General features: G+C 41.8%; 1 protein-coding gene across 2 annotated transcripts in view; it reads left to right on the forward strand.

The window, feature by feature from the left end:
- Nucleotides 1-16,520, forward strand: part of MGMT (O-6-methylguanine-DNA methyltransferase) — a 785,996-nt gene that overhangs the window by 721,078 nt on the left and 48,398 nt on the right. For both annotated transcript variants that reach the window (XM_077455517.1, XM_077455515.1), the window contains exon 5: nucleotides 895-1,034. In XM_077455517.1, the coding sequence (XP_077311643.1) occupies nucleotides 895-1,034 (140 nt within the window). The remainder of the gene's footprint in view (nucleotides 1-894; nucleotides 1,035-16,520) is intronic.

A 16,520-nucleotide genomic window follows, 5' to 3' on the forward strand; every position in this document is an offset into this window, starting at 1 on the left:
TTAATAATTTTTTATTATTTTTTTTTTACTAGTAATGGCGGCGATCTGCAATTTTTATTGTGACTGCGACATTGTGGGGGACCCATCGGACATTTTTGACACATTTTTGGGACCATTGTCATTTATACAGTAATCACTGCTATATAAATGCAGTGATTCCTGTGTAAATGACACTGGCAGTGAAAGGGTTAACCAGTGGGTGGCAGTGTAGGGGTTAAGTGTTCCTAGGGGTGTGTTACTAACTGTGGGGGGGTTGGGCTTTCATTTAGTGTACACTGATCTCTGCTCCAATCACATGGAGCAGAGATCAGCGTCACTAGTTGCTAGGCAGAATGGAAAAATGTTGTTTATACAGCATTTCCTCCATTCGGCCGCTCCATGAGACGATCGCGGGGATGCCCGCGGCGATCGAGTCCGCGGGTCCCGCGACCGGACTCACGGGGTCCCGACCAGCGCGGGAGCGCGCCGCCGGCGGCGCGCTCCCGATGGCACGGCGGCAACGAATATTGGACGTACATGTACGCCAATATGCCTGCCCGTGCCATTCTGTCGACGTACATCGTCGTGCGCTGGTCGGGAAGTGGTTAAAGAGATTTTTGTCAGATAAAGATAGAGTATTGCATATGAATATTTTGTATTTCCAATATAGTCAGCAGGTGGCACCTGGAGCATTTTACACATTACACCCCAAGTATAGGTGTAACATGTAGCATTCTCAGAAGGTGAACTTACCCTTTAAATAAGATTTTACTAAGCATACTGGAGTGGGCTGCCTCAATATCTTCATAGCAGCCATGGGTAAGGATCTTCATTATATTATAATTAAAAATCCTCGATGTGTATGATTTATTTTTTGAGTGTCGCTTAAACATGGAATTTTTTGTTTCATCTTAGACTCCTTCACAAAAACTGTGCTACTGACGCTTCTTAAGAATGTGAAAATGGGAGAAACTATTACCTATAAAGGGCTGGCTGAAGTTGTAGGTAATTCGAAAGCCATGAGAGCGGTCGGAGGGGCCATGAGGAGCAACCCAGTAAGTGGAAACCATTTGTTCAGCACCAGTTTGCTATCTCATTTAAATCCGCAGTGGAATATTGTAGAGCTTTGTACCAAAAAGTGGCCCAAGGCAAGCCACAAACAAATTTTGATTCATGCTTTTATTAATCAAATCAATCAAATTCACCAGCAGATGAATTGACGTCTACTAAGTGGCTATACTGTTAATGTTAATGGATTATCGAGGTAAGCCTGCACGTTGCATTGTTAGTAGAATTTATTGACCAGACAGATCAAATCTTGCAAAAATCTCTGTGGCGCCTGTTTTACACTTGGCAAGAACTATATGGGAGTTCCGACTCCCAATACTCAATGAATATGGGAGTTTCAACTACGCACATGTCCAAATCTACAATACCTTGAAAAAGTATTCACACCCCTTGAAATTTTCCACATTTTGTCATGTTACAACCAAAAAACCTACAGTAAATTTATTTTATTGGGATTTTAGGCGTTGAAGTGGCACATAATTGTGAAGTGGAAGGAAAACGATAAATGGTTTTCAGCATTTTTTACAAATAAATATGTGGAAAGTGTGGCGTGCATTTGTATTCAGCCCCCCTTTACTCTGAACTAAAATCTAGTGGAAAAAATGCCTTCAGAAGTCACCTAATTAGTAAATAGAGTCCACCTGTGTGTAATTTAATCTCAGTATAAATACAGCTGTCCTGTGAAGCTCTCAGAGGTTTGTTAGAGAACTTTAGTGAACAAACAGTATCATGAAGGTCAAGGAACACATCAGACAGGGTTAGGTTATAAAAGCGAACCCATATCCAAAGCTTTGAACATCTCATGGAGCACTGTTAAATCCATCATCCGAAAATGGAAAAAGTATGGCACAATTGCAAACCTACCAAGACATGGCCGTCCACCTAAACTGACAGGCCGGGCAAGGAGAGCATTCATCAGGGAAGCAGCCAAGAGGTCCATGGTAACTCTGGAGGAGCTGCAGAGATCCACAGCTCAGGTGGGAGAATCTGTCCACAGGACAACTATTAGTCGTGCTCTCCACAATTCTGGGCTTTATGGAAGAGTGACAAGAAGAAAGCCATTGTTGAAAGAAAGCCATAAGAAGTCCTATTTGTAGTTTGCGAGAAGCCATGTGGGGGACACAGCAAACATGTGGAGGAAGGTGCTCTGGTCAGATGAGACCAAAATTTAACTTTTTGTCCTAAAGGCAAAACACTATGTGTGGTGTAAATCTAACACTGCACATCAACCTGAACACACCATCCCCACCGTAAAACATGGTGGTGGTAGCATCATGTTGTGGGGATGCTTTTCTTCAGCAGAGATGGGGAAGCTGATCAGAGTTGATGGGAAGATGGATGAAGCCAAATATAAGGCAATCTTAGAAGAAAACCTGTTAATCTGCAAAAGACTTGAGACTGGGGCGGAGGTTCACCTTCCAGCAGGACAACGGCCGTAAACATACAGCCAGAGCTACAATGCTTCAGATCAAAGAATATTCATGTGTTAGAATGGCCCAGTAAAAGTCCAGACCTAAATCTAATTGAGAATCGGTGGCAAGATTTGAAAATTGCTGTTCACAGACACTCTCCATCCAGTCTGACAGAGTTTGAGCTATTTTGCAGAAGAATGGGCAAAAATGTCCTCTCTAGATGTGCAAAGCTGGTAGAGACCTCCCCAAAAAGACTTGCAGCTGTAATTGCAGAGAAAGGTGGCTCTACAAAGTATTGACTCAGGCGGGCTAAATACAAATGCACACCACACTTTTCACATATTTATTTGTAAAAAAAATTGAAAACCATTTATCATTTCCCTTTCATTTCACAATTATGTGCCACTTTATGTTGGTTTATCACATAAAATCCCAATAAAATACATTTACGTTTTTGGTTGTAACATGACAAAATGTGGAACATTTCAAGGGGTATGAATACTTTTTCAAGGCACTGTAGTTGGGCTGTAAGCTGACACCACTGCTGTGCATCACTGGTTAAACCATCTGGTGCTTTTTTGTGGTAATTAGAAGACTTAATATGAGCACAGCAAAAATGTCCATATTCCACATCTGCTCATTGCTAATCTGAACATGGTCATAGAGAGCTTGCAATTTATTATTTGTCTGTGCTAAAGTTCTTGTGAGCTTTCATGTGGTGCACAAGTCGCGTTAGTTTGCTTTAGGGCTCATTCACACAAGCATCTGTGCTAGAATAAAGCCACCGGTGTGTGTTGGGATGACAATTGTGCATTGCACGGGTTCCTTTTTTTTTTTGTAATGAACTTTGTTGTCATTTCATTTCATTCATAGATCCACAAATGATCATTGTGGATCTATTGACTGCAGCCTGGTGCAAAGCAGTGGATTGGGTCACACTGCACTAAAAAAAAAAAAAAAAGTACTGCTTGATGTACATTTTTTCAGCTCGCACCACCACAACCACCACCTGCTAGAGAAGGAGGCACTTTGCCTTGTCTTGCAATGGGACTGCACTGAAATAGCTGCCGAGCGTGGTCCCTCTGCATCTGGTATGAGTGGACTCTTAATCAAAAAGCAAAGTTGATTGTATTCTGCATTTGTTGTCATAATGATAGTAATGAACACTAGGTCATGTATAAATGTGTGGGTTGCTATGTTTTAGTTGTCGAAAGTTATTTTATTTTTTTCGTACAGTCCATTTAGACCTATGTCTATTCGTTTATTAGACCCTTGTAGTGTATGTGTGTGAATGCTGACCATGGCATTACTACACTGCCCAAAACAAGCCGTAAAGCTTGGGTCTCATACTGGTTCTGGATTTGGTCCTCAGCAATGTGTCCATTGGCATTGCTACCACATATATTTATACTAGAAATTAGGGCATGATCTTTTGGCAGGTTGCAAAATGCATAATTGTTTCACTAACTGTACTAGATCGTATTCCATGTCACAGCGAATTTATATACAGTATTTAATTTTTCTAAAATGCATAGAGTTATCTTTTCAAAGGTACACTTCAGCAAACGTAAATATTTCTAATTTAAATTAAATGGCCTGGCTGCTGAATGTCTCTAATTTTTCAGCCCTACCATTTATCTTGAAGCCCCACGTGCTCCATGGAAGGTGACCAATAGGTACCTGAAGTTGATTGCCATTCACAGCAGGTGGATATTTGTTGGGTCAATTTCTATAAAGGATTCATTTAATACTAATGCCCTGTACACACGACCGGTTTTCTCATCGGAATAAACTCTGAAGGTTTTTCTGACAGAATTACGATGAAGCTGTCGGATACACGATCACAACAATTTCCGACCGCCAAGAACGCGTTGACATACAACACGTGTGATGGGACTAGAAAAGAAGATCAATAGCCAGTAGCCAATAGCTTCTGTCTTATACTTGCTTCAGAGCATGCGCCGTTTTTGGTACATCGGAACAGCGTACAGACGAGCGGTTTTCCCAATAGGAATTGGTTCCATCGTAAAAATTTAGAACATGTTCTCTTTCTAGGTCCGTCAGAATTTTTGACGTAAAAAGTCAGATGGGGCGTACACACGATCGGAATATATATGATGAAAAGCTCCCGTCTGACTTTTTCTGTTGGAAATTCCGCTCGTGTGTACACGGCATAAGTCAACAATGGCATCTCCCATATTCCTATCAGGACAGGTTCTCCTTAAAAGTCATCTAAGTGGAATTTGTGACTTCAACACAGCTGCAGGTTTAACAAATGGCATTACCAATTGCCTGTACTTGTGCTCAAAGTTTCTCTTAGCCTTAATCACTGAAATAAGACGACTTTTGGGCGGGGGATTATAATGATGTCAGCTCGCTTTTAACCCTTTGAGGCTGTTGTGGTACAGTTATTAGAATGATTTATTTTCCCAGCTCTGTCTTATGTCACTTTTGCCACCTTCTGTGCCACCCCAACAAGTCAAAACCGCATTCCACCTCAATTATTTTTAATTGTTGACAGATTTCACTCACACGTTCTGTAAGCTTTTTTTTTTTCTCAGCCCCAGCTTGAGATCTTAACAAAAGCAAACTTGGCCACACATGGGTGGCAACATGAGGCTAATGCATGGATACAGTGTCCATTTTACATTTGTGACTCACCAAGGAATGCTGGCATTGAGCTGACCCACATACCCAGAGTGGAAAAGTCTAAGTCCAACGGGCAGCTTCCAGCGGTGAAGGATATAGATACTGGAGAGCTGCCACGCTTGTTGCACAAAAGAGCCATGCATATGTTCCTACAGGGAAAGTGCACAGGGTTTAACAAAGGATTAATGTAAAAGTGCCTGTGCCAGGGAAAGCCGAGACAGACACTACTCATATACAGTGCTATTATTAAAAGACTGCTACAGGCAAATAGACAAAACACCCTGTAGTTCCATATTGTAATACTTTAGAAGCTGTGAAATCATTGTAATTCATCAAATTACCTGTAATGTGTCATTTATATAAAGTTGTCACATGCTGACGTCTGAAATAAGGCTTTCAGAGGCTATTCTTGAATCTGACAGTCTGCAGGGTAGATGATTCGATTTGCTTATAGGGGAACAGAATGCTTAGAGTAGATTTTACCAGGATGGTGCAGCTTTAGTCACCAGAGGTACCCTGGTGCTTCTCTTCCAGTGGAAGCACTGGGAAGCCTCATCCTGACCAGAAACGCCTCCCTTTTGACATTTTGGCTGTTGTTCCCAGCACTTTGTGGGGTAACAGAGCTGACATGAAGATAGTTTCCTCATACCAGAACACAATGCAAGGGAAAACCGTTCAATACCAGCCAAAACAGTTTTTAATTAGTTTTGGATAGAGAAGAATGTTTAGAACCTTTGGTAGGTTAAAACTTTTACTATACACATTAGGAAGACTTCCCCTTTCTTCCTGCATGCTTAACTAAACACAAAGTAAGAGTTACTTTAACAGGGCCAACAGAGCAATAGAAACATGGCAGAACTTCTAACCTTTTCCAACTCTACTAAAAAAGTTGTTTTACTGTTTTACACTTTCAAGAGATTCTATAGAATTTATATAGATTTCTATAGAATTTATATAGATTTCCTATACTGGTGACCACACATAAAAATTCATAAATGGGTTACAAACAGCAATAGAAATCTATCCCTTTTGCTAATCTATCCCTTTTGCTAAAAAAAAATGTAGGATTCTTGACTTAACAGTAAAATAAATTTTTTGAATTACAGTACATAACACAGCATCGTTAGTCTTTAACTGTTGGTTTTCTACAGTTGCCTTCCTTTATTACCTCTCCCACTCCCAAGTCAAGAATCATGTTTTCTTAGTCATACAGGAATGTACCCAGTATCCTTAGTCTTTAGCCATGGGACATCCGAAAGCAATCTAACCAAAGGGTGGACAACACTGCAAATAAACACTAACAGAACCACGTAACAACAAATCAAGAAGGACTTGCTAGGCTGAAAACAGCTTGTAGCACCTTATGCCCCAAAACTGGCATCAAAAGAAGCCTGAACATCCACCTGGTAAAACCTGACAAATGTCTGAACAGAGGACCAGGTGGCAGCCTTCAAAATCTGAGAAACAGATACCTGATGCTCAAAAGCCTATAAAACACTAATGGATTTGGCAGGGTGTACCTTAACTGTAGACAATGGGCTCCAATGATGAACATTTAGGAAAAACTAAAAGGGAGTCTGATTGTCTCAAAGAAGCTGTAGCGCAGATGTAGGCTTTCACAGCACATACTATGTCAAAACAGTGGAGATACAAATCCTTGGGATGTTTCAGAGCAGAACATAAGTAGGGGGTTATAATGTCATAGTTAAGGTGAAAGGAGGAAAACATCTAAGGGACAAGAGAGGCCTTAGGCCTCATGACGACTTTGTTCTTGTGTAACACTAGTAAAGGCTCTTTTCAGGAAAAGGCTGCTAACTCAGCACAAGGGTGATAGCAACAAGTAAAATCGGATAAGAAAATAGGTTCCAAGAGCAGCCTCTGAAAGGCTGAAAGAGATGGCAAGGTTCACTATTAGGACTGACCATTTTTGCAGAAAACCCTCCTCAATGGGAGATATTGCTAAACAAAACATTTTGATGGAAAAAAAATAGCTTTTTAGGATGAGCCAGTCACCTTATAAGACAGGCTGTAAGAGAAAGTGGACTGAGATAGTCTTAGCAGGTGTGTGCAATTTTAGGAACCACTTGTTGGAGACAAGCTCTATGGCTGCAACTGACCATTTAGGCCTCATGCAGACAGACTTTTATTAGCTTAAAAAATCAAAAGTAGAAAATTCCTGGTCCCATGCCTGAGGAGCCACAGGTGCCACATACAACCTCTAATATGTATGCCATACATTCATGTGCTGATAGCTGTTGATGTAGCAACAGCTTGGGTTTACATGAGTATGGACACATACAGCCATTCATTTTATAGCTGTATGTGGCACCTATGTCTCCCTGGGTACAGCAAAGCTTTGGGGATTTTACGCTTGAGGAGTTCTAAGCTAATAAACATCCAGGTACATGAGACCTTAAAATGTTGCAGCCTGCACCTCTCTATAGCCTTGATATAGGATCAAGCCCTGCACTAACTGCGGCAGATGTCTTCACACTCTGGGCAGGATTTACGTGGGCAGACCAAATCCTAGCTCCATCCTTCATGTTTCGTATGCCCTCAAAGGGGTCTTCAGGGATAGGGCTCTACCTGTTGGCAAACTACTGCCTTGGACCTATATAGCACCCTACAGCTAAAAAAAATACTATTTTCCACGTGCCAGGATTTAGCACCATGTGGCATCCAGAGCCAAAAGCAAATGTTACAGGCCAGCCCTGCACCTTCACCAGGTGTAGTCCAGGCACGATTGCCAAAGTCTTAGCCAAGGAGTCAACTGATCCGTAGGCTGCAGAAAGAAACCACAATGGCTATGGTGTAGACTAGAAACCTAATAGAAGAACCTTTTGAAGTGAAAACCTTCACATGAAAGATGTAAGCTTCTCTCAATAGAGAGAAGAGGTCCATCACCTAAGCACACCAACAAAAAAAAGAGAGACTAGCTGGGGGTGGGTTTTATAGGGAATGTCCCCGTTGCTTTCTTTTTTACCAGTGTCCGAACATCTGAAGATAGCTGCAAATAACCCATAGTTAAAGTGATAATAAAGGTTTGTTAAAAAAAAAAAAAAAAAAACCCTGATCCTCTGAACCCCGCTGTCACTCCTGACTCCTCCACCTTGACCAGTGCCCCCAATAGCAAGCCGCTTGCTATGGGTGTACTGGTGCGTGCTTGCTCCTGAGCACTGTTCTATGCACCTATAAGACACATAGAGCTGCGGCTCGGGCCCCCCCCCCCCCAATCTCTCCTCATTGGCTCACTGGCTGTGATTGACAGCAGTTTGCAAATAGAGATTGCCCCAGGGATTGTTAACAGAATTACCTTCCTCAGCTTATCTCCTGAAGAAGGAAATAAATACCATATTTTCCGAAACATGTTGGGCATACTGTCAACACATTTGGTCGATCTAGACCTCTTGTGCTCATCAGTTAATTCTTGCTGTTTCGTGTCATTTACCATTGTTTTATAGGTTTTTGTATATTTTTTGTATATCCGATGTTTACTTGTATGTTTTTTCAACAAATGTTGTACTTTTCTATACTCCTTGTATGTTCTCTACCTCCCATACCCATATAATCCCTGGGGCAATCTCCATTTGCAAATTTCTACATGTGGGATGTGGCATAGGTCTCCAGACTTTATTCTTATTATAGGCTTCTCTTAAATAATTTTTTTTTGTAATTGACAGCAGTGGGAGCCAATGGGGAGATGGAGACCCTGGACAGCCAAGGCTCCCGTGCACATTCCTCAATCTGTGGGGGAAGGAGCAGGCAGAAGGTTTTTTTTACCTTCATGCATAGAATGCATGAAGGTAAAAAAACTGCAGCCTTTACAACCACTTTAAAGACTAAAAATACTGTGTCCTGTACTGTACGAATACAAAAAGAGTTGAGGTGTAAAAATGCATGTGCTTTTGGGAACAGAAGCATGAATGGGCACCTAATGTTAGATTTTTATACCACTGTAAAGCCTCATACACACGATCGGACTTTGTACAAACTTTCCCGTGGACTTTTGTACAAAGGGCGTGGTCCACAAGTTTGTATTGCATACACACGATCGGACTTTTTTACAACAAACACGAAAGTAGTGATGTCACAACATACTGACGCCACTTCAAAAGAGGACGTTCAATGACTCCAGCGCCACCTTTGGTCAACTTCTGTATTGTAGTCTGATCTTTTGCATTGGTTCTGAGCATGTGTGTTTGTACCTTGTACAAAAGTCCGATGCTTTTGCGTACACGCGGTCGGACTTTGCTCCATCAGACTTTTGTTGCCAGAAAGTTTGTCCGTTCGCACAGCCAACAAAAGTCCGATGAAAACAGAAAAAGTTTGTCCGATGGAGCGTACACAGAGTCGGATGTTGCTCCAAAACAGCTAATTTGCATGTTTGTTGTCAAAAAGTCTGACTGTGTGTACGGGCCTTAAGCCGCTCTTAAAGGCAGATGCTTAGCATGGCCAGAGTGCCATCATCTGATGCAGGTTATTCAATCAATGATTTGTTATTAGACAGCAGATATTTATTATTTGTTACAGTTTCAGGATCCTGTACCTTGATACCTCGCCATATAATGCTTGTTGTTCTAGTATAGAAAGAGTTAAATTAGAAAGCTGTGAATGCACATTTAAATTGTAATGTACCTGGAAGTCCTGTAGAATGCTTTTGTAATAGTATTACTGTATAAATAAAACATTCCTACTTTATAGTGTTAGCGACTTTTTTTTTTTTTCCTCTGCGAACTGTAAGTAAGCGAATGTGCAAGGAGCTCCTTCTTTTCCCTTAAAGCAGATCCAAAGTCTGTAATATAATCAAACAGTGGCATTATATTAGCCTACACAAATTTTTTATACTACCACCGAGGGATAGAGAATAACTGAAATAAGATTGACCATAACCAGCGCGCCATCCCTATACAGAGGAACCTGTGCTTAAAAAACGAATTGCTATAGCTTTAGTGTACAATTTTCCTTCTTGCTAACAGGAGAGCAGAGCACTTCACTCTACAGCCCGCTGTTTCCGTCTCTAGATGCTGCTGCAGCTCCGCAGCCTCAGGGCAGAGTTAGGTATATTCTACCAGACAGCAATTACACATCCTCTTTTCACTAACCTGCATTGTTATTCTGTGAGAATTGTCTGCTCTTCCTTTATGTTGTATTTTGATGCTGTAATCTGTGTGTCATTGCTTTAGCTTATCTTGTGTTCCAAACTGGATAGTTTAGTATAATAATATACAATGAGCATTACATTTATATAGAAATTGCACTTGCAGATAAATATATTTACATAGTTAGCGTGGTATATTTGTATGCAGCCTACATTTTAACTAGATTATTTTAAAATTATCTAGGAAAATACACAAGATATTTTACCAATATCGTATGTATTCTATGCTGATAATTTGCATGCTGATAGGAGGAGAGAGCAGAAAGAGGACATTATCAGTCTGGTGTTTTTCCTTTTATTATTCAGTGGCACGCTGGGTAGGGCAACACCTGTAATTGTTTATTAACTGCAGCAGAGAAAAATAAGGTCTTGGGGATTTTTTACGAAAGGCAAATCCACTTTGCACTACAAGTGAAAACTACAAGTGCAAAGTGCACTTGAAAATGCACTGAAAATGCACTTGGAAGTTCATTCGCTGTAAATCTGAGGGGTAGATCTGAAATGTGGGGAAGCTCTGCTGATTTTATCATCCAATCATGTGCAAGCTAAAATGCTGTTTTTTATTTTCTTTGCATGTTCCCCTCGGATCTACAGCGACTGCACTTCCAAGTGCACTTTACACTTGTAGTTTGCACTTGTAGTGCAAAGTGGATTTTCCTTTTGTAAATAACCCCCTTTGTGCTTTGAAGGTGGAGCAGAGCTCTGTAAATTTTAGGACTGGATAGCAGTGGCGGCAAGTCCTTAAGGGGCACCGTCCCCCAAAGTGCCCAATGTTAGTTTGCCAAATAAGAAAGCTAATCATAGAACGATTTATTTTTAAATAAATGATAATATGACTAACATTTTTAAAATCTTAAAGTTAAACAATGTTAGTCATATGATCATTTATTTAAAAATAAATGGTTCTGTGTGTGTGTACACTGTGCGGGGCGCCGGACTAATGGGTGTCTATTAGGCCCATCAATTTTTGACAAGCATGTGATCTGAGCCTGAGGCACTAATTGACTTGTCTTAGGTTGTCCCTGGGGCGCAGAGCACTACGCCCCAAACCCTCCCACTTTTGATCTTAGCGGATCAATATTCGCCAGCGCATCACTTCCGGTTTTCAGCTTCTCATCCCGGCCAATCAGGAGCATGAAGATTTGGAGCCCAGAAAGATGACCAGGTTAACACAGAAGCCGCTGGGTTTCAGAGAAACCGTGATAGCCCGGCGATGGAGGGCTCCATTTGTAGGTAAGCCTCAAAGCGTCCTCTGGTGAGTGCGGACCTGGAGAGTCACGGCATCCTCTGGTGAGTGCGGACCTGGAGGGTCACGGAGTCCTCTGGTGAATGTGGACCTGGAGGGTCACGGCATCCTCTGGTGAGTGCGAACCTGGAGGGTCACAGAGTCCTCTGGTGAGTGCGGACCTGGAGGGTCACGGATTTCTTTGGTGAGTGAGGACCTGGGGGGATTTGTCAAAAAATGTTAGCACTAGCCGCCACTGCTGGATAGACAGAAATATAAATCTTTTTGGTAAAATATTTTATCTTTTTATTTAGCATGCTTCCCTGAGGCTCAGCTTTAATTCTGTGAAAAATGTTCCTCATCTTAGTAGTATGACTTTATATTATTGGCTGGTCACTTTTTTTTTTTTTAACAACAAAGGCAGTCTCACTAAGGCCTTGTTCACAGGGGTGTACTTGAGTGCACATCCGTGCGAAGGGTCATGTTTGCCTACACAATATGCACAGGTATTCCATGCATCCGAGTTCAGGCAAGTCCCATTCCTCTCCACTGGGATGCAGCGGCTGCACATAAACAACCACTGCTGCCATTTGGCCATCCATGTGGTATGGGTGCAGACAGTGTGAGTTCGCCGACAAGCACCTGCACGCATTTGCACCCACAAGGATGTCCAATTGGGAACAGTAGCTGTGTCCGCACACCCTCGGTATCCCAATAGACATGAATGGGACTGTCTGCTTGTGGATGCACAGAACACCAGATAAAATCAGGAGACTGGAGCCAGAGTGAATTATGTGAGCACAGTGCCTGATGTAGGTAATATCAGGCATTTTGTGGTGTTTTCTCTTCTCCAAGAGCTAAAGTTTAAAAAAAAAAAATTAATTGAATACACTTAAGTCATCTATCACAATTGGATGTATGTAAGAATCATATATTTACTTTGTTATAACAGTGCAGAATTAACTATTAATAATGTATATTTGCCCATATTAAGCTCTGCTTGCTTTGGTTGTTACATTTGTTACTGCACTCAGATTGCTGCCATGTTAGCAGCCTGATCATACATTGTCTGAGTTTGCAAAGCAGTGTAAGTAACAGAGCTTTTTTAATAGCAATACAGTATACTAAAAGGTTTTGATATCTGATGATGTTATGTACATTCAGAACCTGCCTGCGTGTCCGTGTGTGTGGTCGGGCAGTTGATAGGGAAGCAGTGGCCAAATGTTAGATTATCTCAGGCTGCCAAACCAAAGAGTAATTAAAAAAAAAAGACTAAACTAAATTATGAAAAGTCATAAAACAGTAATTCATACATAGGCCCGCTAAATTATATAACATCAATATTCAGAGTCTTATAAAAATGTAATCGTGACTGGTACTCGAGATCTTTACATTTTTACGAACTATAAACCGCATATTCTGGGAAAAAGCTGGGAGATTTTTTTTTTTAATTACCTAAATCTCAAAGTAAATTGATTTTGAAATGTATAAATATGTATTAGGGAAATACACGTCAGATTTTGAGTTCTTTACATGATCCTGTCACCTACAAGGGTGTATGCTAGTAGACTAGCTCCTGTGTCTCTCAGGAACTTGATCAATATGGCCTGTCTTTGCTCTTGGTGTCTTCTCTGTAAGGTAAGATACAGTAGATGACAAATTCAGCATAAAAAGTGATATGTGAAGGCCAGCGGTATAACAAGCATTGGACACCTTAGACATGTGCCCTGCATATCCTGCAGAGTATTCCAACTGCCCAGACAATCAAGCACAATCCTTATGATCTATGCTGTTCCTAGACAGCACAAATCATGAGTAAAGGCACAGATCCAGTCAGGGAGGCTCTGTACTTTGAGATCTGCATGATCAAAGCAATCCCAAATAAAAAAAATGTGTTTACATTTAGGTGCACGCCCTTCCTCCTCTGTCGCACATTCTTTTCCTGACAAACTGACCACGAATGTGAAGGGTGCACTGACAATCAATGTAATGGGGCACAATGGACACCAATGTAAGGGGGCACACTGGCCACCAATGTAAAGGGGGTGCACTGGCCACCAGTGTAAGTGGGCACACAGTGCTCATTGACCACCAACAAAAGGGCAGCATTGATCACCAATGTAATGGGGCACACTGACCTCCGATGAAATGGGGGTACACTAACCCCCAATAAAAAGGGGGCACACTGACCACCCATGGAATGGGGCACACTGGCTACCAATGTAAGGGGGCACACAGACCACCATTATAGGAGGGTACGTGTCTCACACTGACAATCAATGTTATTACGACACACTAACCACCAATAGGTTGGGGACACTTTGACCACCAATGGAATGGGGCACAATGGCTACCAATGTAAGGGGCCACACTGACCACCAGTGTAAAAGGGCACACTGCTCCCACTGAACACCCACAAAAAGTCTACACATTGACCATCAGTGTAATGGGGAAACCAATGGGATGGGTTGAGGGTACACTGACCACCAGTGGAATAAGGGCATACTGACCACTAATAGAATGGGGGCACAGACGCAGAACACTTTCCTACTGTTAGCCATCAATTGCAGGCACCCCCCATGAACTAGAGACAGCACCAACTTTTGCTCCTGCTGATCAGCAATAAAAAGGGCACTATGACACATACCGCTGATCGCTGCAACCTGTACAATATGTTGTATATAGCAAAGTGCTTACCGCTATACATTTCATACTATTGACCAAAGTGTTTTATTGTCCCAACAGTTTTGCTTGCTTTGTAGTTTATGACTATTTTAATGAAGTTCTTCCTTCATTAAAAGGCCAAGGAAAATTCCAAGCTCACTTACCGACCAGCCTGTGGACAACCAAATGAACCTAACAGTATGCGTTAAAAACAGGGGTTTAGTCTGCACACATTTGCAAATGCATGCGTAAGCTACAGGCCCCGCCCCGGCACCCTTGTATATGTAGTCCTACAACTAACTTTTTTAGTGGCTCCACAGTGGAAGCACATGCATTCTGATGGATAGGTGGAGGGCAGATGGACTGAAGGGAGCCCACCTCTTCTTAAAGGCCCAGGGGCACACTGAACACCCAGCACATAGCACAATGCCTGAAAAGGTGTCAATGTGTTACCTGACCAGTATATCAACAGTACAAAAAGGTAAGCCACTGCCCCCACCTATAACTGGTCTTTGCAGCAAGGAGCATTGGAGGGCAACATATCTTAGAAAAAGGCCAAAGAAAATTTCAAGCTCACTTACCGACCAGCCTATGGACAACAAAATGAACCTGTCTAACAGTATGCATTAAGGTAGCCTTAGAAAAGTGTAAGCTCTTTGACCATATTCTGTTTTTTTTTGTTTTTGTTTTTGTTAATATGATCCTTTAGTTTTATGTGCATTTGTGAAATTCTTCCTTGTGGTACAGTAATTATGGAGTATTTTGTGGGTAAATGGACTGTGGCACATACACTATATTGCCAAAAGTATTGGGACACCTGCCTTTACAGGCACATGAACAGTACCCAATTCTTAGTCCGTAGAGTTCACTATTGAGTTGGCCCACCCTTTGCAGCTATAACAGCTTCAGCTCTTCTGGGAAGGCCGTCCACAAGGTTTAGAAGTGTGTCTATGGGAATGTCTGACCGTTCTTCCAGAAGCGCATTTGTGAGGTCAGGCACTGATATTGGGCAAGAAAGCCTGGCTGACAGTCTCCGCTGTAATTCATCCCAAAGGTGTTCTATCAGGTTGAGGTCATGGACCTTTTGCTACATTGATCTGCCGCTTGAAAGGCAGTGACATTATTTTACCTGGAGTTTTAGGCCTCAAACTGGTAGGGGGTCTGTATTCCACGCCTGAGCATGTAGAATAATAGCTAGAGAGTGTGAGTTTATGGACCTGCCTAGAAATGCAGGTCTTAACTTGGTCTCAATTAGTATGACTTTCATGTCTATGCCATGAGATGTACTAACTTTGTATTAACAAATCTGAATTCTGAGCTGGTATTAATAAGTGCAAGCCACTTCCTAGAACCTCTTGCTTAACACAAAACTGGGTGCTGCCAGGAAACACCAAAAAATACCACAAACACATTGGCTGATGAGCAATGACAGCTTGTTTTCTTTTGTAAAACTGGACCAAATTGTGCAGCCCTTTCTCTGGGCTTGCAGCTTCAGTGCTATTGGCTATATTTTGGAATACCGGGAAACATCATCACACTGCTGGCACCAGTCTTAAACTCTTTTCCCACCTAAGTTCCGCCCCTTCCGCTCATTGGCTTACAAATCAACAATTCACCCTTTAATCCTGATTTTGACTTTCAGTTGGCATGTAGCAGCTCAGAATAGTGACAGATTGCTGATCAGTGTTGCAGAAGGAATAAATAAGTGAATCAGAACTGGGAGGGGGGGGGGGGCTAATCATTGTCAGAAGTTGTTCTTTAAAATATAAAATCTTCCTCTTTGGTGGCTTACCTTCAGTGTTAAAGACAAAGTAGAAAATGCGAATGCCTTTTTTTCCCCCGACTAAATAGCTGAAAATCCATATTTTCTGTCAAGTGTTGTCAGACTGATGCTTAATTCGCGGTGTACACTGTCTACAAGTTTGCCTTTGTAGTTCTATCGCCGCGTATAATTCATACAGTGACCTTCAACTTTATGAGAAGGTGGAAAAGGTGCCCGCAGCCGCAGCTAGAAGCGGCATCTCGACAAATTATGCCAAGGACATGCAGGGTGGCTCACCTTTTGCAAGAAAAACTTCAAATAGTTTACAGCACTCAAGATTGATTGTGAGGTCTGCGGGCCTCAAAGGGTACCCATAAAGTTCAATTAAAAATCTCATTAGGATTGTATAGGAGGATCAAACAGAAATCAGGAGGGACTCATGGGAGATGGAGAATGCCTGCCTGATTAGTCCAAGGCCTTCATAAATGATTATTCTGTTACTCAAATAAGATGTCTTCTGTGGTCTGTTAGCAGTAATAGCCAGATTTTACATTCTGCTTGCTTAAATTATACTTCCAGGTAAGACAGAGTGGAGTGTACAGC

This window comes from Lithobates pipiens, unplaced genomic scaffold (assembly GCF_037356315.1).
Source record: "Lithobates pipiens isolate NorthernLeopardFrog02 unplaced genomic scaffold, aLitPip1_a1.2 Scaffold_25, whole genome shotgun sequence".
NCBI lineage: Eukaryota > Metazoa > Chordata > Amphibia > Anura > Ranidae > Lithobates > Lithobates pipiens.